The sequence below is a fragment of the Salvelinus namaycush genome, chromosome 4, assembly GCF_016432855.1.
Source record: "Salvelinus namaycush isolate Seneca chromosome 4, SaNama_1.0, whole genome shotgun sequence".
NCBI classification, from domain to species: domain Eukaryota; kingdom Metazoa; phylum Chordata; class Actinopteri; order Salmoniformes; family Salmonidae; genus Salvelinus; species Salvelinus namaycush.
The window spans coordinates 49,261,777-49,287,114 of NC_052310.1; the positions used below are offsets into that span (position 1 = coordinate 49,261,777).

General features: G+C 42.1%; 2 protein-coding genes across 2 annotated transcripts in view; one reads left to right on the top strand and one right to left on the bottom strand.

Moving 5' to 3' along the window:
• Positions 1–3,905, top strand: part of LOC120045644 (phytanoyl-CoA hydroxylase-interacting protein-like) — a 35,920-nt gene extending 32,015 nt beyond the window's left edge. Inside the window, exon 5 of the mRNA XM_038990560.1 lies at positions 3,368–3,905. Coding sequence (XP_038846488.1) covers positions 3,368–3,905 — 538 coding nt within the window. The remainder of the gene's footprint in view (positions 1–3,367) is intronic.
• Positions 3,906–5,531: 1,626 nt separating this feature from the next.
• Positions 5,532–21,832, bottom strand: LOC120045907 (protein FAM13C-like). Its single transcript, XM_038990836.1, has 12 exons — positions 21,737–21,832; positions 19,854–19,961; positions 17,921–18,092; positions 17,224–17,437; positions 16,890–17,031; positions 14,250–14,331; positions 13,759–13,991; positions 13,508–13,591; positions 13,281–13,388; positions 6,549–6,751; positions 6,333–6,434; positions 5,532–5,742 (listed from the first exon to the last, which is right to left on the bottom strand). The coding sequence occupies exons 1-12, from the start codon at positions 21,830–21,832 to the stop codon at positions 5,619–5,621; spliced, it is 1,668 nt and encodes a 555-aa protein (XP_038846764.1). The 3' UTR covers positions 5,532–5,618.
• Positions 21,833–25,338: the final 3,506 nt, after the last annotated feature.

Here is a 25,338-nt window from a genome sequence, read left to right on the forward strand (position 1 = left end):
CATGTGTAGGGCTAGTTCTGTATTTGGGAAGTTAGGGATGGGCAACTGGCAGCCCCCCCTTTTGTAGGCCCGTGGATCAATCCCCCTCCCCAAAAAATGGTACAATTGAAATTTGATTGTGAATCAGCAGTTTTTTTATTGTTATGTCACTGACAGTCACTCAATTAGCCCATGTCAGCAAATCCATTTTTGATTGCTAAGTTAGTTTAGCCATACTGTATATCTAAACTTGTAGTAATCATGTTCGAATTACCGACCATGGGCCCCCATTGATTTTTTTGTTACTGTCACTCAGATATCATATTAAAAACTGCAAAATTAATAGAACTGCATGAAATTAGTTCTAAAGTTGCTAAATCTTCTCTCCTCCCCATGGAAAAATGCGTAGAATTGCAGGAAATTAACTCTAAAATGTTTTTTTTTCTCTCCTCTGTTAAGAGGGGGGCAGCTAAAATGTTTTGCTTGCAAGGTCCCCAAAAGGCTAAGGCCGCCTCTGACTGCGTGTGTGGGTATGGATGTGGGTATGCAGACCCGCGAGCCACTGTGGCCCCTCACGATGAGTTCTGATTTTTTGTGGCCCCCATTAAAGTTGCCCAAGCTCAACAGAAGGGTATTATTGCAAAAAAAATGTTGACAGAAATCGTATTAGTTCTCCAAATCCATTCATAAACTCTGCTACATTGCATTATACAAAAAGTAAAGTACCCTGGTTAGCAGATTATAGTTCAGTAACATAACAGTTCTGAAATCTATTTACTTGTAGTTTTTTCTCCATTCTGAACTAGAAGAGTAACATGGTCACAAAACCTCCAAATTACTATTTTACAAAACAGCAGCTTACACAAGCTAAGTATAACATTTAAAAAAAAAATAATAATAATTTTTTTCCATTTGCGCATATGCTGGAACAAATTACCTTCCCAATGACCGCATGCATTGGATTTGGATTAATTTTTCCAAATAATTTCAAACCTACCGCTGTAATTGCTGGAATAAATGAAGAAAAAGCATTGTGCTCGGAGAAGCAAAGCCTTTTAAAGTATATTCTGAAGAAAGAGGAATCGGAGTGTGTAGCGAACACCTGGCAGACTAACATGACTGGAAAGCAAGATAGAGAGAGAGAGAAACGGAGTGAACGAGACTGAGAGGAGATGAGTCTGTTGTGTTTTAAAATGTTTGCTGATGTGTCTTAAGTGATTATGTATTTTTGGGGGAGGAGCAGATATTTCTGCTCTCTAGTTTTATCTTCTCTGATTTTCATTTCTCTGTGGTGTAGCATCGTGAAGGACCGTAAAATGAGGCCTTTGCTATGATGACCCGGGTGGGACCTGAATAATTTGATAATTACCATGACAGAGACAATTATGGTTATCATGATAACCTTTTAAAGTGTTACCAATGTAATTACACCAATAATTGAAGCATTTGGAGCTCGGATTTGCATCGTAGGAGATCTGACTGCCAATTTATACGTTCCTCAGGAGCACTGTGCTTTTTTCAAGTTTCTACTATTCATTTCTTGGCATCCAGAGATCTTTCCGAATACAATCCGTGTGTGTGTTGTTTTTTCTGAGTTCTGTCTAGTGCAAAGGAAGGTGTCTGTTTACCAAGCAGAAAACTGAGGAGCAATTTGCATTAACTAGGGGCTGGATTCTATCCGTATCACGGATGTATCGTGGAAGATCTGTGTTAAAATGTAAAGGTATTGTCAATTGAGCTGACATATGCAGTGTTTACTGTGAATGCAGTATCCGCGAACGCAGGAACATTGCCTTTAAATTTAAATTGAGCTATAACGCAGATCTTCCGTGATACTTCTGTGATAAGAATTGAATTCAGCCCTAGATTACATTTATCAGGGGCTCGATTCAATCCGTTGTGCTGAAGATCTGAGATACAGCGAGATATACATTTTAAGGAGACTGCATTCAGTAAACACAGCATATGTCGGCTTAAATCTGAAATTACCATGACATTTCATCGTGCTAGAAACACTGAATTTTTATGATATGGATTGAATCAAGCCCTAGCTCTGTCTTTTTACTCATTGTTTCCGAAATTGAGCCTTTCTAAGAACTTTTTAATTTTTAATTTCACTTTTATTTAACCAGGTAGGCTAGTTGAGAACAAGTTCTCATTTACAACTGCGACCTGGCCAAGATAAAGCAAAGCAGTGTGACACAGACAACAACACAGAGTTACACATGGAATAAACAATAAACAAGCCAATAACACAATAAACAAGTCAATGACACAGTAGAAAAAAATATATAGAAAGTCTATATACAGTGTGTGCAAAAGGCATGAGGAGGTAGGCAATAAATAGGCCATAGGAGTGAATAATTACAATTTAGCAGATTAACTGGAGTGATAAATGAGCAGATGATGTGCAAGTAGAGATACTGGTGTGCAAAAGAGCAGAAAAGTTAATAAAAACAGTAAGGGGATGAGGTAGGTAGATTGGGTGGGCTATTTACAGATGAACTATGTACAGCTGCAGCGATCGGTTAGCTGCTCAGATAGCTGATGTTTAAAGTTGGTGAGGGAAATAAAAGTCTCCAACTTCAGCGATTTTTGCAATTCGTTCCAGTCACTGGCAGCAGAGAACTGGAAGGAAAGGCTGCCAGATGAGGTGTTGGCTTTAGGGATGATCAGTGAGATATACCTGCTGGAACGTGTGCTACGGGTGGGTGTTGTTATCGTGACCAGTGAACTGAGATAAGGCAGAGCTTTACCTAGCAGAGACGTATAGATGACCTGGAGCCAGAGGGTCTGGCGACGAATATGTAGCGAGGGCCAGCCGACTAGAGCATACAGGTCGCAGTGGTGGGTGATATAAGGTGATTTGGTAACAAAACGGATGGCACTGTGATAGACTGCATCCAGTTTGCTGAGTAGAGTATTGGAAGCTATTTTGTAGATGACATCGCCGAAGTCGAGGATCGGTAGGATAGTCAATTTTACTAGGGTAAGTTTGGCGGCGTGAGTGAAGGAGGCTTTGTTGCAAAATAGAAAGCTGATTCTAGATTTGATTTTGGATTGGAAATGTTTAATATGAGTCTGGGAGGAGAGTTTACAGTCTAACCAGACACCTAGGTATTTATAGTTGTCCACATATTCTAGGTCGGAACCGTCTAGGGTGGTGATGCTAGTCGGGCGGGCGGGTGCGGGCAGCGAACGGTTGAAAAGCATGCATTTGGTTTTACTAGCGTTTAAGAGCAGTTGGATCTTGTTTGCATTATCAAGAAACACATCGACAAGCTTTTCATAGGATCCAATTACTACCCTAATCCCTGGTTGTATTGATGATGCATTGTAATCTATAGTATAGTGAATACTCAGAAAGTTGTCCATGTTTCCTCTCCAGGGAGGTGCATGGGAACCGGATGCTCCCAGCTGTAAAGGACAACAGTGGCAGCCACGGCTCTCCCATCAGTGGCAAGCTGGAAGGCATCTACTTCAGCTGCAACACGGAGTTCAACACAGGCAAGCCCCCCCAGGACTCCCCCTATGGCCGTACACGCTTTGAGATCCAGGCTGAGACCCTGTTCAACCCCAAGACTAATCTCTACTTTGGGGACTTCTACTGCATGTATACAGCCTACCACTACGTCATACTGGTGCTGGCACCACAGGGCTCGCCCGGCGATGACTTCTGTAAGGCAAGGCTGCAAGCGCTCGACGTCACCAACAACCACTTCCTGACGTGCACGTTGGACGAGGACGGAGCATTGGTGTTCCGGCACGCCCAGGATGTGATCCTGGAGGTGATTTACACGGAGCCCGTCGACCTGGCGCTGGGCACGGTGGCAGAGATCAGCGGGCACCAGCTTATGAGCCTTTCTACTGTCAACGCCAAGAAGGACCCCAGCTGCAAGACCTGCAACATCAGCGTGGGACGCTAGTGGGAGACTGGACTGGACCTGTGCTACACACACACATGTAACCCCAACCTTTACACACCTCTATATCCACAAAGAACCACCCTCCCAAAAGAAGAACAGTGCAAAAGAGGGACCCAGACTGTGAAAGAAATGTAACAACAGGGTGCGGTGCTAGAATTCACAATCCAATAGCATACACACACAAACATACACATAAACAAAACACATCATCCATAACCCTTTACATCCTCAAAGGACCACCCTCCCAAAAGTGTGGAACTCTATTCCAGCCTCCCGTCAACCCCATGAGAAGAGAAACAATGCAAAAGAGGGAGGAGCCCCAACTGAAAGATCTACAGCTTAAGTGTGGGACCCTAACAACCCTTTGTCAGCATCATCCAAACCGGCTAGCCAACACTGGTCAATTAACTGACTGATCCCTTTAAATGTTCTAACCAAACGTTCATTGTTGCCTGCATTTATTCACACAGCTTTTCTCATAGATTTTCCCTCCTGTTGTTTTTCAAACATCTCCTTCTCCCTTTGACCTTTTCTGTTCACTTCAGTCCAGGTAGACAGGTGGTTGTGTTCCTCTTTTTCTGTCTCTTCTGGAAGGTGTTAGTTTGGTTTCATATCAAACAGATCCAAGTTACTCCATACCTCCCTCCCTCTATTGGCAGAGACTGGTACTAATTTAGGGCTGCAGTGTCATCATCTTTATGCCAAAGGTAACACAAATGGAAATAACTTGCTGTAGAATAACTATAGTAATGCAACAGCCACTAAAAAGCAAATTAACTCTGAGATCAACTTGGTAACTACTACTTGGTAGCCTTTAAGAGCATGATGCTGTCAACTGAAATGTTATGTTTTATTTATTCTAGTTATAAGGAAACCATAAACTGTGTTTAGCAAAGTAAATGTGAAAATATTTATTTTTTACTGATATATATAGAAACCAGAAGTGCACAATGTCAAGAGATCTGGTCATAGTAAAGATGAGCATTTTGGGATGAAAAACACATTTGGCTGCAGGAGTAACTTTCCCTATGCCAACAATCACACATTTTTTTCAAGGTAATGTATAACTTGAATTGCCACAATGCATCATGTCAACTATTAACTAAAACATATCATAGTACAATGTGGGACTGAAAACGGATTGACATACACAAACATTCTACAGGATTGTCGGATTGTATATTTGGATGACATATCCTCCTTGCCAAGATTGCACTTTTCAAAGTGCCACATTTGAACATAGTACACCACCTGTTATACTGAGAATAGTTTTGCGAGAAGAAAATGCAAGTAACAATAGTGTCATAAAATAGCTTAGAAATTGATAACATGTATCTAACATCAACCGTGTTATATTTGTTCTCTTTGTTTCCTTAAAATTAAACTGTTACACTCGCTACATCAGTTGCATAAAATATTATAATTCCATCAGTTGCATAAAATATCATTCGTTATCATAAATAACAAAGTACTTGTTAAGGGACAAAAAATTGCTGGATGTCGCCCAGCAACTCTTGAATCATCTTGCCATCACTCTTAACCAAAGTGAGAGTCAGTCAACATCAAAGTAATTTAAAGTGCATCACCATGTAACCATGGCATGAAACATGACAAGAAGTACCGGTATTTCACTTTGAAAATTGTTCTGAAAATAAAGGTCCTATAAATGAGTAAAAAAGTGTTTCAAAATAAAAGTCCCACTGTGAAGGAGGCTTAGACAGTCTTGTAAGTATCCTGTTTACTGAGCAGGGCTTCCAGTAAGTGGAGTTTAGCTTTTAGGTTCTTGTACTCGCAGTACTCCTCTGCCATGGGCCCGCGGTCCTCTTTCTGGGCATTCCTTTAAAGATGAGGAAGAGAAATATACTAACTTAACATTTTAGACAAGCTGCAGCTTCCTTTACTGGTATAGTCCTTGTGTTGCCTTATTCAGATAACATTGTACAGTAAGTATTGTAATTAAAGCATTGTATTTTAGGGCTCTATTCAATCTGCATCATGAAAATTCAGCTTTACAGCGTGATTGAAATTTAAAGGAAATGTTCCCGCTTAAGTGGAGAATGCATTCATGGTAAACGCTGCTTATGTCGGCTCAATCGGAAATGACCTTTACATTTCTATTGGGGAATCTGTAATGCTTCAGTGTTACAGATTGAATAGAGCCCTACTTAAAAAAACAGCTACATGTACAAAATATGTGTATACTGTAGTTCAGAGCAGTTGTCTATCTCTCCGTCTCTCTCCTGAGTACTTCTATGTGTCGTATTAACGTGAGTGTGCATCACGCTGTTGTATCATTCTGCTGAATTCTTTTGGTGGATGTTTTATTTTATTTTTCACAAGGCATTGTTGAACTATGGATACCAAATGTTCCAGTTTGTTAAAAGAAAATTAAAGAAAAAGCAAACAGTGAAGTGTAACGAGTATTACCTGCCGGTCTGTGTGTAGAAGTGGTCCTCAAAGTCTCGGAGTACTGAACGGAGTCTCTTCTTCTCTGCTCGTGTCACCCTCAGCTGCTCCAGTAACTCTGATCTACAGTACAGTAGGAGGGGTCACAGAGAGGAGTGAGACAAGAATACATACAGCAAGGTCTCACTCCCAAATTAATCTCTATGCACTAGCAAGAGAAGTTAACCAGGGGCATACCTTGATGCCTCGTGCAGTGTTGCTGTGGTGACGCTGGGTGGCTGTAGACTTTTGATCTCCTCTAGAGGTGACACGAGAGGTGTGTTGGCTACCTCATTATGCGGTAGACACAGTGACTCTTCTGAAGACACACAGTGCAACGCTGTATGAGGTAGACAGGGGCTGTCCTTCACATACTCTTCATCAGAACACTCCTCTTCTTCCTGTAGGGAATCAGAGCACAGAGGCTGTAGAATAATAGTGAAGACATCAAAACTATGAAATAACAAATATGGAATTATGTAGTAACCAAAAAGTGATAAACAAATTCTTCAAAGTAGCCACCCTTTGCCTGATGACAGCTTTGTACACTCTTGGCATTCTCTCAACCAGCTTCATGAGGTAGTCAGCTGGAATCTATTTCAATTAACATGTGTGCCTTGTTAAGTTCATTTGTGTAATTTATTTCCTTCTTAATATATTTGAGCCAATCAGTTGTGTTGTGACAAGGTAGGGGTGGTATACAGAAGATAGCCCTATTTGGTAAAAGACCAAGTCCATATTTTGGCAAGAACAGCTCAAATAAGCAAAAAGAAATGACAGTCCATCATTACTTTAAGACATGAAGGTCAGTCAATTTAAAGAACTTTGAAAGTTTCTTCAAGTGCAGTCGCTAAAACCATCAAGCGCTATGATGAAACTGACTCTCATGAGGACCGCCACAGGAAAAGAGGATAAGTTCATTAGAGTTACCAGCCTCAGAAATTGCAGCCCAAAAAATGCTTCACAGAGTTCAAGTAACAGATACATCTCCACATCAACTGTTCAGAGGAGACTGCGTGAATCAGGCCTTCATGGTCGAAGAAACCACTACTAAAGGACACCAATAAGAAGAAGAGACTTGCTTGGGCCAAGAAACACGAGCAATGGATATTACACTGGTGGAAATCTGTCCTTTGGTCTGATGAGTCCAAATCTGAGATGTTTAGTTCCAACCGCCATGTCTTTGTGAGAGGCAGAGTGGGTGAAAGGATGATCTCCGCATATGTGGTTCCCACCGTGAAGCATGGAGGAGGAGGTGTGAGGGTGTGGGGATGCTTTGTGGTGACACTGTCTGTGATTTATTTAGAATTCACGGTACACTTAACCAGCATGGCTACCACAGCATTCTGCAGCAATACGCCATCCCATCTGGTTTGGGCTTAGTGGGACTATCATTTGTTTTTCAACAGGACAATGACCCAACACACCTCAAGGTGTGTAAGGGCTATTTGACCAAGAAGGAGAGTGATGGAGTGCTGCATCAGATGACCTAGCCTCCACAATCACCCAACCTCAACCCAATTGAGATGGTTTGGGATGAGTTAGACCACAGAGTGAAGGAAAAGCAGCCAACAAGTGCTCAGCATATGTGGGAACTCCTTCAAGACTGTTGGAAAATAATTTCTCATGAAGCTGGTTGAGAGAATTCCAAGTGTGCAAAGCTGTCATCAAGGCAAAGGGTGGCTACCTTGAAGATTCACAAATATCAAATATATTTTGATTTGTCTAACACTTTTTTGGTTACTACATGATTCCATATGTGTTATGGAATATAGAAAATCCCTTGAATGAGTTGGTGTGTCCAAACTTGACTGATACTGTATATAGTTTTGTATAATTTTTTTAATCTTTCACAATCTTTCACTGGGCCTTTATTATTTCTGTATTAGGGGACCGATATAGCCTTCTATAGCATAGCCCAAATGTAAAACATAGCAATATATCTCAGTTTATTGCATAAATCGTGAATGCATTGGATTGCAATGCTGGTGCGGTAAAATAATCCAGTCCAGTTTAATGAATTACAGTGTAGACTAATCGATAGGCTACGACAATGTACATGGAGAAGAATGCTAAAACGTGGTCAGTGGCAGATCAAAATAGCAGGTGAACGGAGGAGTTGTCCATGGTGCTGTCATTCTAGGTCCTTTATTACCCTGTTCATAATGAGCATGGGGCGGTTGCATTTTGGTTTCTGCTCAGATGGATGAAGCCAGCAGGGAACACATACAGACACCACCGGTTACAGACCTACCAAAGATCTTACTTGCAGTGGTGTATTGCAATTTTTTTTTAGATGGAGCGCAAAAAAATATGTAAATAATATCAACATTTCCTCAATCAAAGTTTGTACTGACAGATGTAGCCTATTGAATAGCCTATCATGGCACTTCAGCCCTGTTCCTGAAGTGCTACTGTCCTGTAGGGTTTCATTACAACCCCAGTTGTAACTAACTCGATTAATCTTATCAACCAGCTAATTATTAGAATCAGGTGTCCTAAATTAGGCTTGAAAATGAAAACCTACAGGATGGTAGCTCTCCAGGAACAGGGTTGGAGAGCCCTGTTATAAAAAATGATGCCTAAAATGCATCCTCCAATTGCAACGTTCGCCTATTCCCACACATATTGTCTCAAGAAAATGTTATATTTTGAATACCCTCAAACACCAAGTTAGGCATACCTAATTTCTAAATAGGCCATCATCACTGTCAATCATGAATTATAATTATTCAAGTTTTACTGGTGAAACTGCATCTCCATGCCAATAATTTGATTGATCTCAATCAGTTTCATGGGAATAGCCTATGCATTTCAATCTTCTTGAATGTCACGTTGCTGAGATGAATGCCGAGATGCTGAGTCAATTGGAAGTGTACCTGTGGATGTATTTCAAGGCCTACCTTCAAACTCAGTGCCTCTTTGCTTGACATCATGGGAAAAGAAATCAGCCAAGACCTCAGAAAAATAATTGTAGACCTTCACAAATCACAAGGTACCATGTTCATCTGCACAAACAATAGTACGCAAGTATAAACACCATGGGACCACACAGCCATCATACCGCTCAGGAAGGAGACGAGTTCTGTCTCCTAGAGATGAACATACTTTGGTGCGAAAAGTGCAAATCAATCCCAGAACAACAGCAATGGACCTTGTGCTGGAGGAAACAGGTACAAAAGTATCTATATCCACAGTAAAACAAGTCCTATATCGACATAAACTGAAAGGCCGCTCAGCAAGGAAGAAGCCACTGCTCCAAAGCCGCCATAAAAAAAAGACAGACTACGGTTTGAAACTGCACATGGGGACAAAGATAATATTTTTGGGAGAAATGTTCTCTGGTCTGGTGAAACAAAAATAGAACTGTTTGTCCATAATGACCATCGTTATGTTTGGAGGAAAAAGGGGGAGACTTGCAAGCCGAAGAACACCATCCCAACCGTGAAGCACGAGGGTGGCAGCATCATGTTGTGGGGGTGCTTTGCTGCAGGAAGGACTGGTGCACTTCACAAAATAGATGGCATCATGAGAATGGAAAATTATGTGGATATATTGAAGCAACATCTCAAGACATCAGGTTATAAAGTTAAAGCTTGGTCGCAAATGGGTCTTCCAAATGGACAATGACCCCAAGCATACTTCCAAAGTTGTGGCAAAATGGCTTAAGGACAACAAATTCAAGTTATTGGAGAGGCCATCACAAAGCCCTGACCTCAATCCTATTGAAGATATGTGGGCAGAACTGAAAAAGTGCGTGCGAGCAAGGAGGCCTACAAACCTGACTCCGTTACACCAGCTCTGTCAGGAGGAATGGGCCAAAATTCCCCCAACTTATTGTGGGAAGCTTGTGGAAGGCTACCCGAAACGTTTGACCCAAGTTAAACAATTTAAAGGCAATGCTATCAAATACTAATTGAGTGTATGTAAACTTCTGACCCACTGGGAATGCGATGAAAGAAATAGAAGCTGAAGTAAATCATTCTCTCTACTATTATTCTGACATTTCACATTCTTAAAATAAAGTTGTGATCCTAACTGACCTAAGACAGGGAACCTTTACGAAGAATAAATGTCAGGAATTGTGAAAAACTGAGTTTAAATGTATTTGGCTAAAGTGTATGTAAACTTCCGACTTCAACTGTAGGTGTTTTTGGTGTAACAGTAATGTTAAATGCCAGCTATGCTATTCGGTTCAGTTATATAAAATACAAGACATTGATTCAGCTTTGATCTAACTTTACTAAATGAACACCATTTGTGAGAAGTGATAATTTATAATAATAATAATAATAGTAATGATGAGTAGGACTATTAGGCGTAGGCAACATAACTTGATAAGTGTTATTGTAAATGATTGGAGCGCTCTTCGTGGTTGTAAAAGGACAGCGCTAAATAAACATTGTTTTGATTAGCTTGAACACATGGTTACAATATACCCTATTACAGAATAAAAGAAAACAAAGGCCAGAACTATCAATTTATATAATTTATCTGCATAGATTTAATCATCAAATCAATTGACCAAGTAGTGAACATAAATCATTACTACGTAAAATTGCAAGAAATGTGTTTTAAAACGGCCACACAATCAACATTTTGGTGTGGTGTATTCATGCATCTCAATAAACTATATTGAGACGCAATAAACCTAAATGCATTATTACCTCCATCTTGGCCTAATTCACATTTCCAATTTCCCACCCTGAAATAGCCTACCCTAAAAGGCCCTGTGTCTCAACCAATAGTCAATATAGGCTAAAGATCCCAAACAGGGCTACAGCAACATCCAGAGAGGGTCAGGCTCTTGGGCTTTACGGTGGCCACTCTGGTTTGGGTGTCCTCAGTAGAACGGTGTTGCTGTATCCAAGTGGTCACATACAGTGCATTCAGAAAGTATTCAGACCCCTTGACATTTTCTACATTTTGTTACTTTACAGTCTTACTCTTAAATGGATTAAATAATTTTTCACTCATCAATCTACACACAATACCCCATAATGACAAAGTCAAAACAGGTTTTTAGACATTTTTGCAAATGTATTAAAAGTAAAAACAGAAATACCTTATTTACATAAGTATTCAGACCCTTTGCTATGATACTCAAAATTGAGCTCAAGTGCATCCTGTTTCCATTGATCATCCTTTAGATGTTTCTACAAATGGAATGGAGTCCACCTGTGGACAATTCTATTGATTGGACATGATTTGAAAAGACACACACCTGTCTATATAAAGTCCTACAGTTGACAGTGCATGTCAGAGCAAAAACCAAGCCATGAGGTAGAAGAAATTGTCCGTAGAGTTCCAAGACAGGATTGTGTCGAGGCACAGATCTGGGGAAGGGTAACCAAACAAATTCTGCAGCATTGAAGGTCCCAAGAACACAATGGCCTCCATCATTCTTCAATGGAAGAAGTTTGGAACCACCAAGGCTCTTCCTAGAGCTGGCAGTCCTGCCAAACTGAGAAATCGAGGGAGAAGGGCCTTGGTCAGGAAGGTGACCAAGAACCCGATGGTCACTCTGACAGAGCTTCAGAATTCCTCTGTGGAGATGGGAGGACCTTGCAGAAAGACAACCATCTCTGCAGCACTCCACCAATCAGACCTTTATGATAGAGTGACCAGTAAAAGGCAAATGACAGCCCGCTTGGAGTTTGCCAAAAGGCACCTAAAGGACTCTCAGATCATGAGAAACAAGATTTTCTGGTCTGATGAAACCAAGATTGAACTCTTTGGCCTGAATGCCAAGCGTAACGTCTGGAGGAAACCTGGCACCATCCCTAAGATGAAGCATGGTGGTGGCAGCATCATGCTGTGGGGATGTTTTTCAGCGGCGGGTACTGAGAGACTAGTCAGGATCGAGGGAAAGATGAACGGAGCAAAGTATAGAGAGATCCTTGATGAAAACCTGCACCAGAGTGCTCAGCACCTCAGACTGGGGCAAAGGTCCAACTTTCAACAGGACAACGACCTTAAGCACACAGCCAAGACAACGCAGGAGTGGCTTCGGGACAAGTCTCTGAATGTCCTTGAGTGGCCCAGACAAAACTTGAGCAAGAGCGACATCATTGATATATACAGAGAAAAGAGTCAGCCTGAGAATTGAACCCTGTGGCACCCCATTCACCAACATAAAGATGTTGGTGAACCAGGCGAGGCAGTCTTTTGAGAAACCAAGGCTATTGAGTCTGCCGATAAGAATGCGGTGAAAGTACTGAATAAAGGGCCTGAATACTTTTGTAAATGTGATGTTTCAGTTTTTTATTTTTAATACATTTGCAAAATGTTCTACAAAACTGTTATTGCTTTGTCATTATGGGGTATTGTGTGTAGATTAATGAGGGGGAAAAAACAATTTAATCCAGTTTAGAATACGGCTGTAATGTAACAAAATGTGGAAAAAGTCAAGGAGTCTGAATACTTTCCGAATGCACTGTATCGTTCTGGGTTCCACTGCGCAAGAGCAGGTCGGTGGAGTTTTATGAACATCAAGGCAGACAGGTGATGATTTTTTATGTTTTTTTTTAATGTTCTGAAGTTGACAAGCCTCCAATGGGCCTCTGCATTGCACACATGTAGCCTGCAGTTCTTCATCATTCGCCAGAAAGAAGAGGGAAGAAACCACCATTTACCTACCTGTAGGGTGCTGTAGCCTAGATATTTATTTGGTTTGTCATTCTATAATTTTCATGCAATTTTATGGTAATTAAATATAATTTATTTTAGAGTTGATGAGAATACATTTTTCTGTGTATTCTCAAATTGAAAAAAGCTAGGGAGCTCCCCCAGCACTACACACCTGATTACATGTGAAGTTAGGGCAGCTGCACTGCACTATTTCATCAACAAAAAAAGCCACATCTCCTCACACAGCCCCACCCCCAAACTACTTGCGTGTGTGTGTGTATGTGTGTGAGAGAGACTTACTATGGAGGTGATGAAAGGGATGGTGGTGGAGGAACACAGGAGCTGCTGTTTGACCTGGCGGTAGCGATCATAGAAAGGCTTCATCAGAGTCTTCTCCTGCCTGGTGCTCTGAAAACACACACACACATACACAGTAAAAAACAAATATAATCATATTAAACATTACGGCTACTCATTCAGAAGCTACACTAAAATAGACATTTACAAGGCACACTGGGCAGTCTTACCGGTCGTCCATGCAGGCTCTCAAAGTGGAGCAGACACTTCTGCAGGGTGACCTTCTCCACAGCCATCTGAGCCGGAGTCATCTCCTGGACCAGGAACCAACCAGTGGCAATACAGTCAGACACAAGGCCAAACCAATGAGTAATAGACCATAGCAGAGTTACACTGACAGTATAACACACTCAACTAATCAAGAGTAATCTTGGTATGAGAATAGGTCCTTTCATAACTATGTACATTTCCAGCGCATTACCTGGTAATTCACGATGTGTAGTTTTACCTTGATGTTATCTGGCAGTCCCTCCTGTCGTTTCTCCATCATTCTCTTGTTCAGGCTATCGACAGTCTCCTTCAGTGAGGGTTTGTTGTTACTGTTCTGGTAGTGCTCTATCGCCCCCTGGGGGTCTCTGGTGGACCTGCATGTAGCTGTGTTCAGTCCTCTCTGCTGCTCTCTGAGCCCCTCCACACACTGTTTCAGCTTCAGCTCTTCACATACACAGAGGTTCCATTTGACAATATAGAACACTCATACAAATATCAATATAGATTCAGAATGCATGTCCCTCCTCCCCAAATATATATATTTTTTAATGGCATAAATAATTATGAACATTTCCTTTCAAATAATAATGATACATTATACAGCCACCAAGATGGTGTCTTGGTGTTACATTCTTTCACTTCAGCTGCAGTTCACACAGTTTTTTTTTAAATGCCTCTGATTGCAACAAGTCAAGGACTTACCTTTGAGCTGCTTGTGAGACTTAGTGAGGTCTCGCATCAGTCTAGATATTTCTGGGTGGGCAGTCTTATCATTGTATGCTGGCTGCCACAGAAAAACAACACAAACCTCATGAATATATGACACATAGAAAGAGGTATATTCATATATGGCAAAATATATCCTATCATTATTATCAGTCCATAAACACTAGGTAGAGCTACACTAAATTCATGTGTTCTACTGGAACGAGAACTACAGCACTAGAAAAGACAGAAGTGTAATGTGGGAAAACATCCAGTAGGAGAACTCTTTGAATTGGATTATTCTGTTCCCAAACCATCAACTTTTTCCTAACGCTGTGTGCAGCTGGTGTTGGGCTGAGTTGGCACGTTAGAAAAGGAAACGGAAGTCGAGTCTGGTGAGAGACAGAGAGCGGTTTGAACCAGTCTAAACTGGCCTGGAAGAGAGAGAGGAGATATGACTGTCTGTGGCCTTGATTCTTTGACTCAGCAGGAGGAAATACATTCCTCCCACTGGGCACACCATGTTGTTTCAACGTGGGTAATTGGGTAATATTTGGCTGAGACGTTGATCGATGAGATTACAACCTGTATTCACCCACTCAAAAAGACAGACAAAAGTTAGTTGAATTTACAATGTGTTATTGATTTGCTGATTTTTTCCCAGAAAGAACTTCAGTTGTGGCAAATCGGATAAGATAAAGATATATATTGTAAACATATAAACAGCAACATTCACACATGACAGATACACAAGACTGTCAGCTTTAATTTGAAGGTATTTTCATCCATCTCGGGTGAACCGTTTAGAAATTACAGCACGTTCTGTACACAGTCCTCCCATTTTAGGGGACCAAAAGTATTGGGAAGAATGCACTTATTTGTGTATTAAACTAGTAAAAGGTTAAGTATTTGGTCCCATATTCATAACACACAATGGCTTCATCAAGCTTGTGACTCTACACATTTGTTAGATGCATTTGCTTTTTTGTTTTGGTTGTGTTTCAGATAATTGTGCACCCAATAGAAATGAATGGTAAATAATGTACTGTGTCATTTTGGAGTCACTTTTATTGTAAATAAGAATATGTTTCTGAACACTTCTACATTCATGTGGATGCTACCATGATTACAGAATAATCCTGAATGATTCGTGAATAATGATGAGTGAGGAAGTTAGACGCACAAATATCATACACCCCCAAAAATGCTAACTTCCCCTTTTATTGTAACTGCGAGAGGTTAGCTACAGTATTTGTGATATGTTGGATTCACGTCTTCATCTCAAACAAAAATCTAAGCTAAAGAGTAGGACTAAATCAAATCAAAATACAAATGCACTTAAATAATGTTTGATTTGATTTAGTCCTATTCTTTAAGTTACATTTTTGGTTGGGATAGAGACGTGAATCAAACATATCAATTATTATTTTGTAGAAAAACTGTCATTAAAGCCAGACTAAGTCAGTGGCATAGAACTATCAAAGCAGAAGATCCATCTCCTTCAAATGTTGATGTTTGGTTGTGTTGACAACCAAACACAATTCAATATCACTAAATATCATTTCATTTGAAATCAACCAGAGCTTGAAACCCTAGGTCTGTTGTACTGTCTATTTTTAGTTGGGTTGAATTGAAACAATAGGTGTTGATGACTTTGCAAATGGTATCTATATAGGCCTAAATAGTATCATTGATGATATCTGAGTGATAATGTATAGTGACATTTCATTTGCTCTGTTAAAACTACACTGGAATGACGTCGATAGCAACAATGAATCTATTTAATTTTTAAGGGGAGCTCTCTCAACATTTATTCTCACGATAGCACATTGGTAATAGTCTGTGAAAAATATCTAAGCAGGGCTGGTCTTTGTTAAAATCCTGGATGGGAGACCAAAGGAGCCCAGTCAAAACTGTTCGCTACTCTGGCACCCCAATGGTGGAACAAACTCCCTCACGACGCCAGGTCAGCGGAGTCAATCACCACCTTCCGGAGACACCTGAAACCCCACCTCTTTAAGGAATACCTAGGATAGGATAAAGTAATCCTTCTAACCCCCCCCCCCCCCCTTAAAATATTTAGATGCACTGTTGTAAAGTGGCTGTTCCACTGGATATCATAAGGTGAATGCACCAATTTGTAAGTCGCTCTGGATAAGAGCGTCTGCTAAATGACTTAAATGTAAATGTAAATGCAAAGGGAAGCTATAGATAGATTTTCCAGTAGGAGGTGCTGCCTACCCTATTGTTTTATCCCCCTGATAGTAGATCTGACGTTGTTTTAATGGTACAAATTCAACATATTTTATACAAGGGTTGTCTATGTTGAAATGTGGTTACCATGATGACATAATCCTGTGGTTGAAATTTCACCATCAAAACAACAGTTGAGATTGATTACTTTTTTCAAATCCAATGTATTTTCCACGCAGATTCCACGTCACAATATGTTGACAAATTATGTTGAAACAACGTTTCTCTGCAGTTTGTGTCCAGTGGGCTTTGTCTTTATGAGACACTGTGTACTAAAGCTATCATCAGTCAAACCATGGATTTATTCAGAAACTAAAAGGTTGGCCTCTGGGCTATAATATGGTTGTAAATAAACATTGATGTTTGATGGTTTTACTGTCTCACCCTGTAGTGTCTCTCTTGCTCAAAGCGCTCCTCAAAATGTCTGATCCTCTTCCTCAGGTTCTGGATGTGTCTGTTTAGCATTGTGACTGATGGGGTCTTGATAGCTCCCTCTGCTGGTTCAGTCCTGACTGTGTAGTGAGCCCTGGTGAGGGAGAGCTAGAATGGTAAGTTTCCACATTTATCCATCACATACGCTTCCAAGACACACCCACTAATACACAACACACACTTAACACGCATAAACCTTGGACACACAAAGCTACATACTCTCTCCAACCGAATGCACACACAACAACCGAACACAAACACACAACACTTGAACACAGTCTCTTACATCCTGATGTATTGTGAGCAGGGTGGGGATGGGGCTGTTTCCGGGTCTGTGTTGAAGCGCTGGCCCTGGCTGAGGTTGTGGCAGCGGGGGGACGGTATGGGACAGTCACCAGCCGCGAGGCGATGGAGGAGAGGACTAGGACAAGGGGTCAGCAGACACTCACTGCTACTCCCCTCAGAGAGAGACACGGGGGCCCTCTGGACTGGACTGGCTTCTGACAGAGAGCAGAGGGTGGAGGGAGAGAGACAACGGGGTCAAAGTACAGAAATGAAATGAAGACTAACAGGTTTGAAACTATAACAAAGCTAGTGGTGTAGTTGTGAACCTGTCCTACTAGTCAAAAACAACTAACTTCACTTCATATCCAGAACATACTCAAACGATATCTGCCCTTATACACACACTGCTCCTACTGTATCTATAGCATCCTGGTGCATCGTGACTTGATAAGCAAGCATGAGACATACCCACCCAAAACTAACACTGATAAGAGCTTATATTACCCACTAAACATAAGACAGATGAAGAGACATATGATTGATTCACAAAAAAAGCACTAAGTATCAATCATAGTGTACAAGATATCACACAGTACGAGAATAACCAATCTGCTTACGAGGATACGAGGGTTGAGATAGATAGGAGAGGAGGAAGAGATAAAAGAAAAGGAGGGATAGGGAAGGTGCTGTTCTCCTACCTGTCAGTGAAGTGCTGATGATGTCCTGGTCCTGTTTTGGGAGATTTTGGAGAGATGGGGTTAGGCTCTGGTAGTCATTGGTACAAGGGGGGAGTTCCAGGTCCTCCTGGGGGGTTCCGCGGGGCGAGGTGCACAGCTCAGCTTCCAGAGCTTGCTGCTTCAGGGAGGGGCTCTGGAAACAGAAGCAGAACATGTCTTCAGAATTAGGGGTCTGGAGAAGGTAAAACAGGGGTGCAGATCCCCTGTCTGGGGTGTAGAGGTTGAAGAAGGTGGGTGGCAAAATCCTGATGATGGCCGTTAAGAGGGCTTGTCCTTAGGGAAAGTGATCTTGTGTTGTGTCCGTGTGCCCCACACCTCAGTTATAAAAGGGTGGCGTAAGACATGACGTTAGCAGTCACATAATGGGTCTTGTCTCGGCTCTGCTCTCCCCTAGGTTTCCTCAGACCTGGATCCACATGTGATCCCATTAGTTAGATCCCTGTGTGTGTGACAGCATACTCAGCTTCCTCAGAACGGTGAAATCCCTGTGTTCTGTAATTCTCATAGTATCACTGTTAGTGATTCAGTAGAATCCATGTGTGTCTGCACATATCTGTGTTTTCCCAGTTTTTCCGGTCTGTCTGCGTTCCCAGGGATGCTTCCGCTGCTCCGGCTCACCTCCACATGGATTATTCATAGCGTCAGGGCAACGTTCGGGAAAACCATGCGTGTGGGACTATGATGGGGAGGGGGGGGGGGGGGGTCTCCGTGGTAACGTTGTGAGGCTGAGCATTCTAATTGGAGAGCAGGAAGGCTGACGTTGTTAGCTCAATGTGAGCCGCAGTAGGGGGTTGACATGGGTTGTTCTGTGAGTGTCCGAACTAGGATAAAATAGGTTTTGATGCATAAATATGGGGTAGTCTGGGGGATAAAGGGTAAAGGGGGGCTCATTCAGTTTCGTTTGACATCATGATTTGGTGAGGCTATAGCCCCTCCCTCTCGCTGTTCATTCATTTTAAAAAACTGTGTGCGTCAGACAGGAGACAGAGGAAAGGGAGGGGGCTATTACTCACACACACGCACGTGCACACACACACGCACAAACGCTAACCTGTATGAACGCACACACTAGCCATTAGCCAATGCAAATGTATTCCACTTCCCAAAATATTAAAATCAATACCGCAGTGTCAATAAAAATGACCCATATCTAAAATGAAACCATTGCCCCTGATTGGAATGCAATTAATGACTCACCATCTAATATGAGAGCTGAAGTAAACGGTTCTTTTCTGGGCTGTTTATAACACTCATATATTGACATGTTTTTGCTGTTGTATTTGTATTTGTATTTGACGGACGGACGGACGGACGGACGGACGGACGGACGGACGGACGGACGGACGGACGGACGGACGGACGGACGGACGGACAGACAGACAGACAGACAGACAGACAGACAGACAGACAGACAGACAGACAGACAGACAGACAGACTATACCTCAGGCACAGACAGACAGACTATACCTCAGGCACAGACAGACAGACTATACCTCAGGCACAGACAGACAGACTATACCTCAGGCACAGACAGACAGACAGACTATACCTCAGGCACAGACAGACAGACAGACTATACCTCAGGCACAGACAGACAGACAGACTATACCTCAGGCACAGACAGACAGACAGACTATACCTCAGGCACAGACAGACAGACAGACTATACCTCAGGCACAGACAGACAGACAGACAGACAGACAGACAGACAGACAGACAGACAGACAGACAGACAGACAGACAGACAGACAGACAGACAGACAGACAGACAGACAGACAGACAGACAGACAGACAGACAGACAGACTATACCTCAGGCACAGACAGAATTGACTAATTTGACATGGTCCTTGTGCATCTCTGTCTGGCCAGAATGTATTTTCTGTTCCTTTACCTGGACCAGCCCCTGGCCATGGTCCAGATTGGCACCAGCCCTGAGCTTGTCCTGGTGACCCAGAGACCAGACCAAGACCCTGCCCACCTCTTGCTGTGGGCAATCAGGCTGATCGAGAGAGCAAAGAGCCAAGGTCACGTGGTGAGAGCAGATCAGTCTTGGATTACCTGCCATAGGGGCCTACCTTCCACTGCCCTTATCTCACCTAACAAAACTTGTTGCTACTGTAGGGACATCAAAAAGGTTGTTGTGTCTTTCAGGCCTACTGCACCTCATGGCAGAGGTTTTCAGCCTAAAGATTGTTTCAGTCCAAATCCAAGATGCTACATTTGGATCTGGCCAGAAGAGCAGCAGAAGGATCAGTACAGCCGCCAATTTGATCTCTCCTCGCCATTACAGAACCACTAACACTAGCAGCAGAATTGTCCTTGGGTCCATTCGGGTCTGATTGTTCTTGGGTCCGTGTTCCCATTTATTTATTTTTATTGAGTCCATTTGGGTCGCGTATGACTGTCCTCGGGTCCGGGTCCAACTATTTGGACCCGTGAAGACCTCTAGTCTCTGCTTAACTGAATCAGCAACTTCCTTCAGCATGGAGTTGAGTTTTGTCAGCTAGGTTCTGGGGGTCCTGGGCCTGCCAGCTCACTGACACACACCTGGAGCGCTGATAGCTGGCGGGGTCATGCTCAGGATCCCTTATGTCCTAAAACCCAATGCATACAATATCTTCATCAATAGACTCTGCATACACCGACTCTTCAATTGAAACATTCTGTACCATGCTGTACTTTGTGAATACTGACATCAATTATTGCTGCAATTCAACTATTGGGACCAATTCATATATTTTAACAAACATATCTTCTGCTCGTTAGCTTTTTCATTTTTATTTAACAACTTCTTCATAGGGACCCGCGTTGCAGGTCACAATAAACATGGTGGTTTAGAAATAGCTCTGGATGTATGATGATGTTAACATCTAGGCTATCACTGAATACAGAGGGTGAATCATCATATTGTGACAATTGTGGTTTGCATTGATAATGAGTAAAGTGATGTGTGAGAGTGAGAGAGAGAGATAGAGAGAGAAAGAACGAGAGAGATCACCTGGTAATCAGTGGCGGTTCTAGACCATTTCAACTGGGGGGCCAAGCTGGGGCCAGTTGTACTGTTAGAGGGGCCAGTTACATTAGACGTTATTGTTGTCATATCGTTTTCTTCACTGCATTGCAGGCATTAGCAGGCAAAAGACCATGTTCATAATCATCATCGTTGCCACTGTCTAATAATGGATGTAAAAAAAAGAACGATAGCAAAATTAGTTATGTAAAAATGTGTTCATACTCCACATTTAGGAGGGCCACAAGGGGGTCCAAAATTGTTGTCACATGGGCACTGGCCCCCCCTGCCCCCCAGAACCGCTAGTGCTGGTAATAGTCTTCTTTATTGTGGTCCATGAGCCCACAGATGGCTAAACGGGCCTCTCTCCTCCTCTTTGTCCTCTTCCTCCTTTACGCTGAAGGAGGTGACTGGGTCTTCCTCCTGTTGTGACCTTGTCCTGCTCAGGAAGATATATACAAGCTGAACTGCATTCTTCAATACTTTTTCAAAAAGCCTGTCATCTACTATTATGACCCGAGACTTGAGCAGGCAGGTTGGGGTGGATAACCTTGAACTTCTCAATAAGGACATCCCAATGAAGCAGACATGAATAAATAAACTGCATGTTAAGTAAGTGAACAGATGCAGAGGTCATATGGAGCAGGGTCACTAACTGATGTCATCTCCCACCCCCCGGGGACTCTGGGACAAAGAGAGGAAAGCTCGGGAAGTATTGAAGGATGATCCACAGCACCCCAGAGAGACCCATCTTCCCCTGTGACATCCAGGATCCTCCTCCCCCTGTTGGCTAGGCTCCCCAGCTGGTCCAGGATCAGCGGAGCAGGTGAGAACACAGCCAGGCTCACCATCCACAACATCCTCCAATAGGTCTGGGATCAGGTGCTATGTGTGGCTAGTGATGTCCGAGCCAAGGTACAAGGTCTCAGGACTACAGAGAAGGGGATATAATACAAGTACAATGTAAAAGGTATGAGTAATATTTTTGTTTAGTTGGAGGACATATTGCTCATTATTGTCCCCTATTCCTCCAATGGCCAAAATAATATACATTGTGCAAATTTGAGTAACAAGTTCAAGCATGGACAACATTATTTGAACATTAACTTAAATTAGATTAAACATACATTAAAGCATTTGTAAATATTGACTTTCACAAAATCAAGAACTGTCTTTCTACTTCTGGGTGTGAATACATCTAGTTTTACACCTTTCAGACCTCCATTTAGTCTTCATCTGCCTGCTCTCAGCAAAACAAAACACTACTGATCTGCCCAAGGTAACATGTGCTGCCAGTTGTCTGAGAATGTAACCAAAGTGGTCTAACTCTTATACACAAGGTTAGCAGCAGCAACTAGCATCCTGTCCAGTGGGTGTACATTAAGCTGCCTCACGCTACAGAAACAGGAGATAGGCTCCTGCCCCCATGGGCCATTCTGGCTTGGACAAGGCTTGCTTACTTCACTTAGCAGCAGGAACTACACACTGACTTCACCTCATTCAACTCATTTGAGTTGCAAAACACGTGCAAGGTGCATGCACTGTAGAAATCAGTGGAGGCTGGTGGGAGGAGCTATAGGAGAACATGCTCATTGTGATGGCTTGAATGGAATAAATGGAATGAAGTCAAACATTTGGTTTACAAATGTTTGATGCGTTTGATACCGTTCCATTCATTCCATTCCAATCCTCCTATAGCTTCTCCCACCAGCCTCCACTGATTTCTACAATGCATGCACCTTGCACCTGTTTTGCAACTCAAATGAGTTGAATGAGGTGAAGTCAGACTCCACTGGTAGAAATGCACTAGAATGTCTTGTAAGCATCCTACAAAAATGTTCAAGAACAGTCGTCTAGTCAAATCTAAAAATAGGACAGTAATTAACAAAGCAATTTTTTGGAATGCAGTGTGAAATCACACTTTTCAGATTACATGTATTTTATAACATGCAATCAAACAAGTTTTATTCAGTGTAAATACTCAGCCCTTACTTGCAAATTACTGTAGCTAGTCTCAGATGCTGAAGCAAAGAAGACAGGAGAACATTTGGGACACTCAACCAAGACCAACCAACCAGCTGATTACACTTGATGTACAGCGTTCACCATGGACAAACAAGAAGGGTGAGCGCAATGACACTCATGCAAATTAGACTGGCACCCTGAGGGCATAGTAGAGTGCTGGATCCTTGACAGCCTTCAAAGGATGGCTCACTCGCCATCGAGCGGGCTTAGCAATTTCACTTACTTGTTAGATATTACTGCACTGTCGGAACTAGAAGCACAAGCATTTCGCTACTCTCGCATTAACATCTGCTAACCATGTGTACGTGACCAATAAAATTTGATTTGATTTGATGTGCTGCTCAGGGTCAGCCAATAGGAGCTGTGAAACCCAGGTGGAAGTAGGTCAGCTGTCAGAGAGAGAGAGAGAGAGCACCACCTCTTATCCAGACCCTCACAAAAATCCCCACTGAGTACCACCCTCAATGCAATGTAACAAGGGACAGAAGAGATAAGACATGTCTCAATATCTAGTCTATTGAGAGATTCTCTTAGAGATATTTGATAGATAGGATTCAGACTACATACTGAGATCAGTGAGCTGCCAAGAAGGAAGTGTCCACATATTTAGACACATCATTATTATGCAAATGACTATGCTCGGAACGAAAACATACAGCGAGCTCCAAAACAAAGGAAAACAAGGCTGACATCTGTGAAATAGTTAACATAGAAATGCGGTCTTAAGAGCAGTTATTCAGAAGGAGGCAGAAGGTTCTGGTGCAAAGATGTCCATTTGTATTTTCAGTGTTCAATAGTGACAGCCGGCAACGAATAAGACAAACAGGTAGACGATAGACTTACTACTCAAACAAAATAACAAACAGCACTAAGACTAAAACAGGATTATTCCTCCAAAGCTCAGCTGTCCTGAGTCTGCACAACTCTGCCAGGACCTAGGATCAAGAGAGACACTTAAGTGTTTTAGTACTATATCTCTTGACACAATGATGAAAATAATCATGGCCTCTAAACCTTCAAGCTGCATACTGGACCCTATTCCAACTAAACTACTGAAAGAGCTGCTTCCTGTGCTCGGCCCTCCTATGTTGAACATAATAAACGTCTCTCTATCCACCGGATGTGTACCAAACTCACTAAAAGTGGCAGTAATAAAGCCTCTCTTGAAAAAGCCAAACCTTGACCAAGAAAATATAAAAAACTATCTGCCTATATCGAATCTTCCATTCCTCTCAAAAAAAATTGAAAAAGCTGTTGCGCAGCAACTCACTGCCTTCCTGAAGACAAACAATGTATACGAAATGCTTCAGTCTGGTTTTAGACCCCATCATAGCACTGAGACTGCACTTGTGAAGGTGGTAAATGACCTTTTAATGGTGTCAGACCGAGGCTCTGCATCTGTCCTCGTGCTCCTAGACCTTAGTGCTGCCTTTGATACCATCGATCACCACATTCTTTTGGAGAGATTGGAAACCCAAATTGGTCTACACGGACAAGTTCTGGCCTGGTTTAGATCTTATCTGTCGGAAAGATATCAGTTCGTCTCTGTGAATGGTTTGTCCTCTGACAAATCAACTGTAAATTTTGGTGTTCCTCAAGGTTCCGTTTTGGGACCACTATTGTTTTCACTATATATTTTACCTCTTGGGGAAGTCATTCGAAAACATAATGTTAACTTTCACTGCTATGCGGATGACACACAGCTGTACATTTCAATGAAACATGGTGAAGCCCCAAAATTGCCCTCGCTAGAAGCCTGTGTTACAGACATAAGGAAGTGGATAGCTGCAAACTTTCTACTTTTAAACTCGGACAAAATAGAGATGCTTGTTCTAGGTCCCAAGAAACGAAGAGATCTTCTGTTGAATCTGACAATTAATCTTGATGGTTGTAAAGTTGTCTCAAATAAAACTGTGAAGGACCTCTGTGTTACTCTGGACCCTGATCTCTCTTTTGATGAACATATCAAGACTGTTTCAAGGACAGCTTTTTTCCATCTACGTAACATTGCAAAAATCAGAAACTTTCTGTCCAAAAATGATGCAGAAAAATGTATCCATGCTTTTGTTACTTCTAGGTTAGACTACTGCAATGCTCTACTTTCCGGCTACCCGGATAAAGCACTAAATAAACTTCAGTTAGTGCTAAATACTGCTGCTAGAATCCTGACTAGAACCCCCAAAAATTATCATATTACTCCAGTGCTAACCTCCCTACACTGGCTTCCTGTTAAGGCAAGAGCTGATTTCAAGGTTTTACTGCTAACCTACAAAGCATTACATGGGCTTGCTCCTACCTATCTTTCCGATTTGGTCCTGCCGTACATACCTACACGTACGCT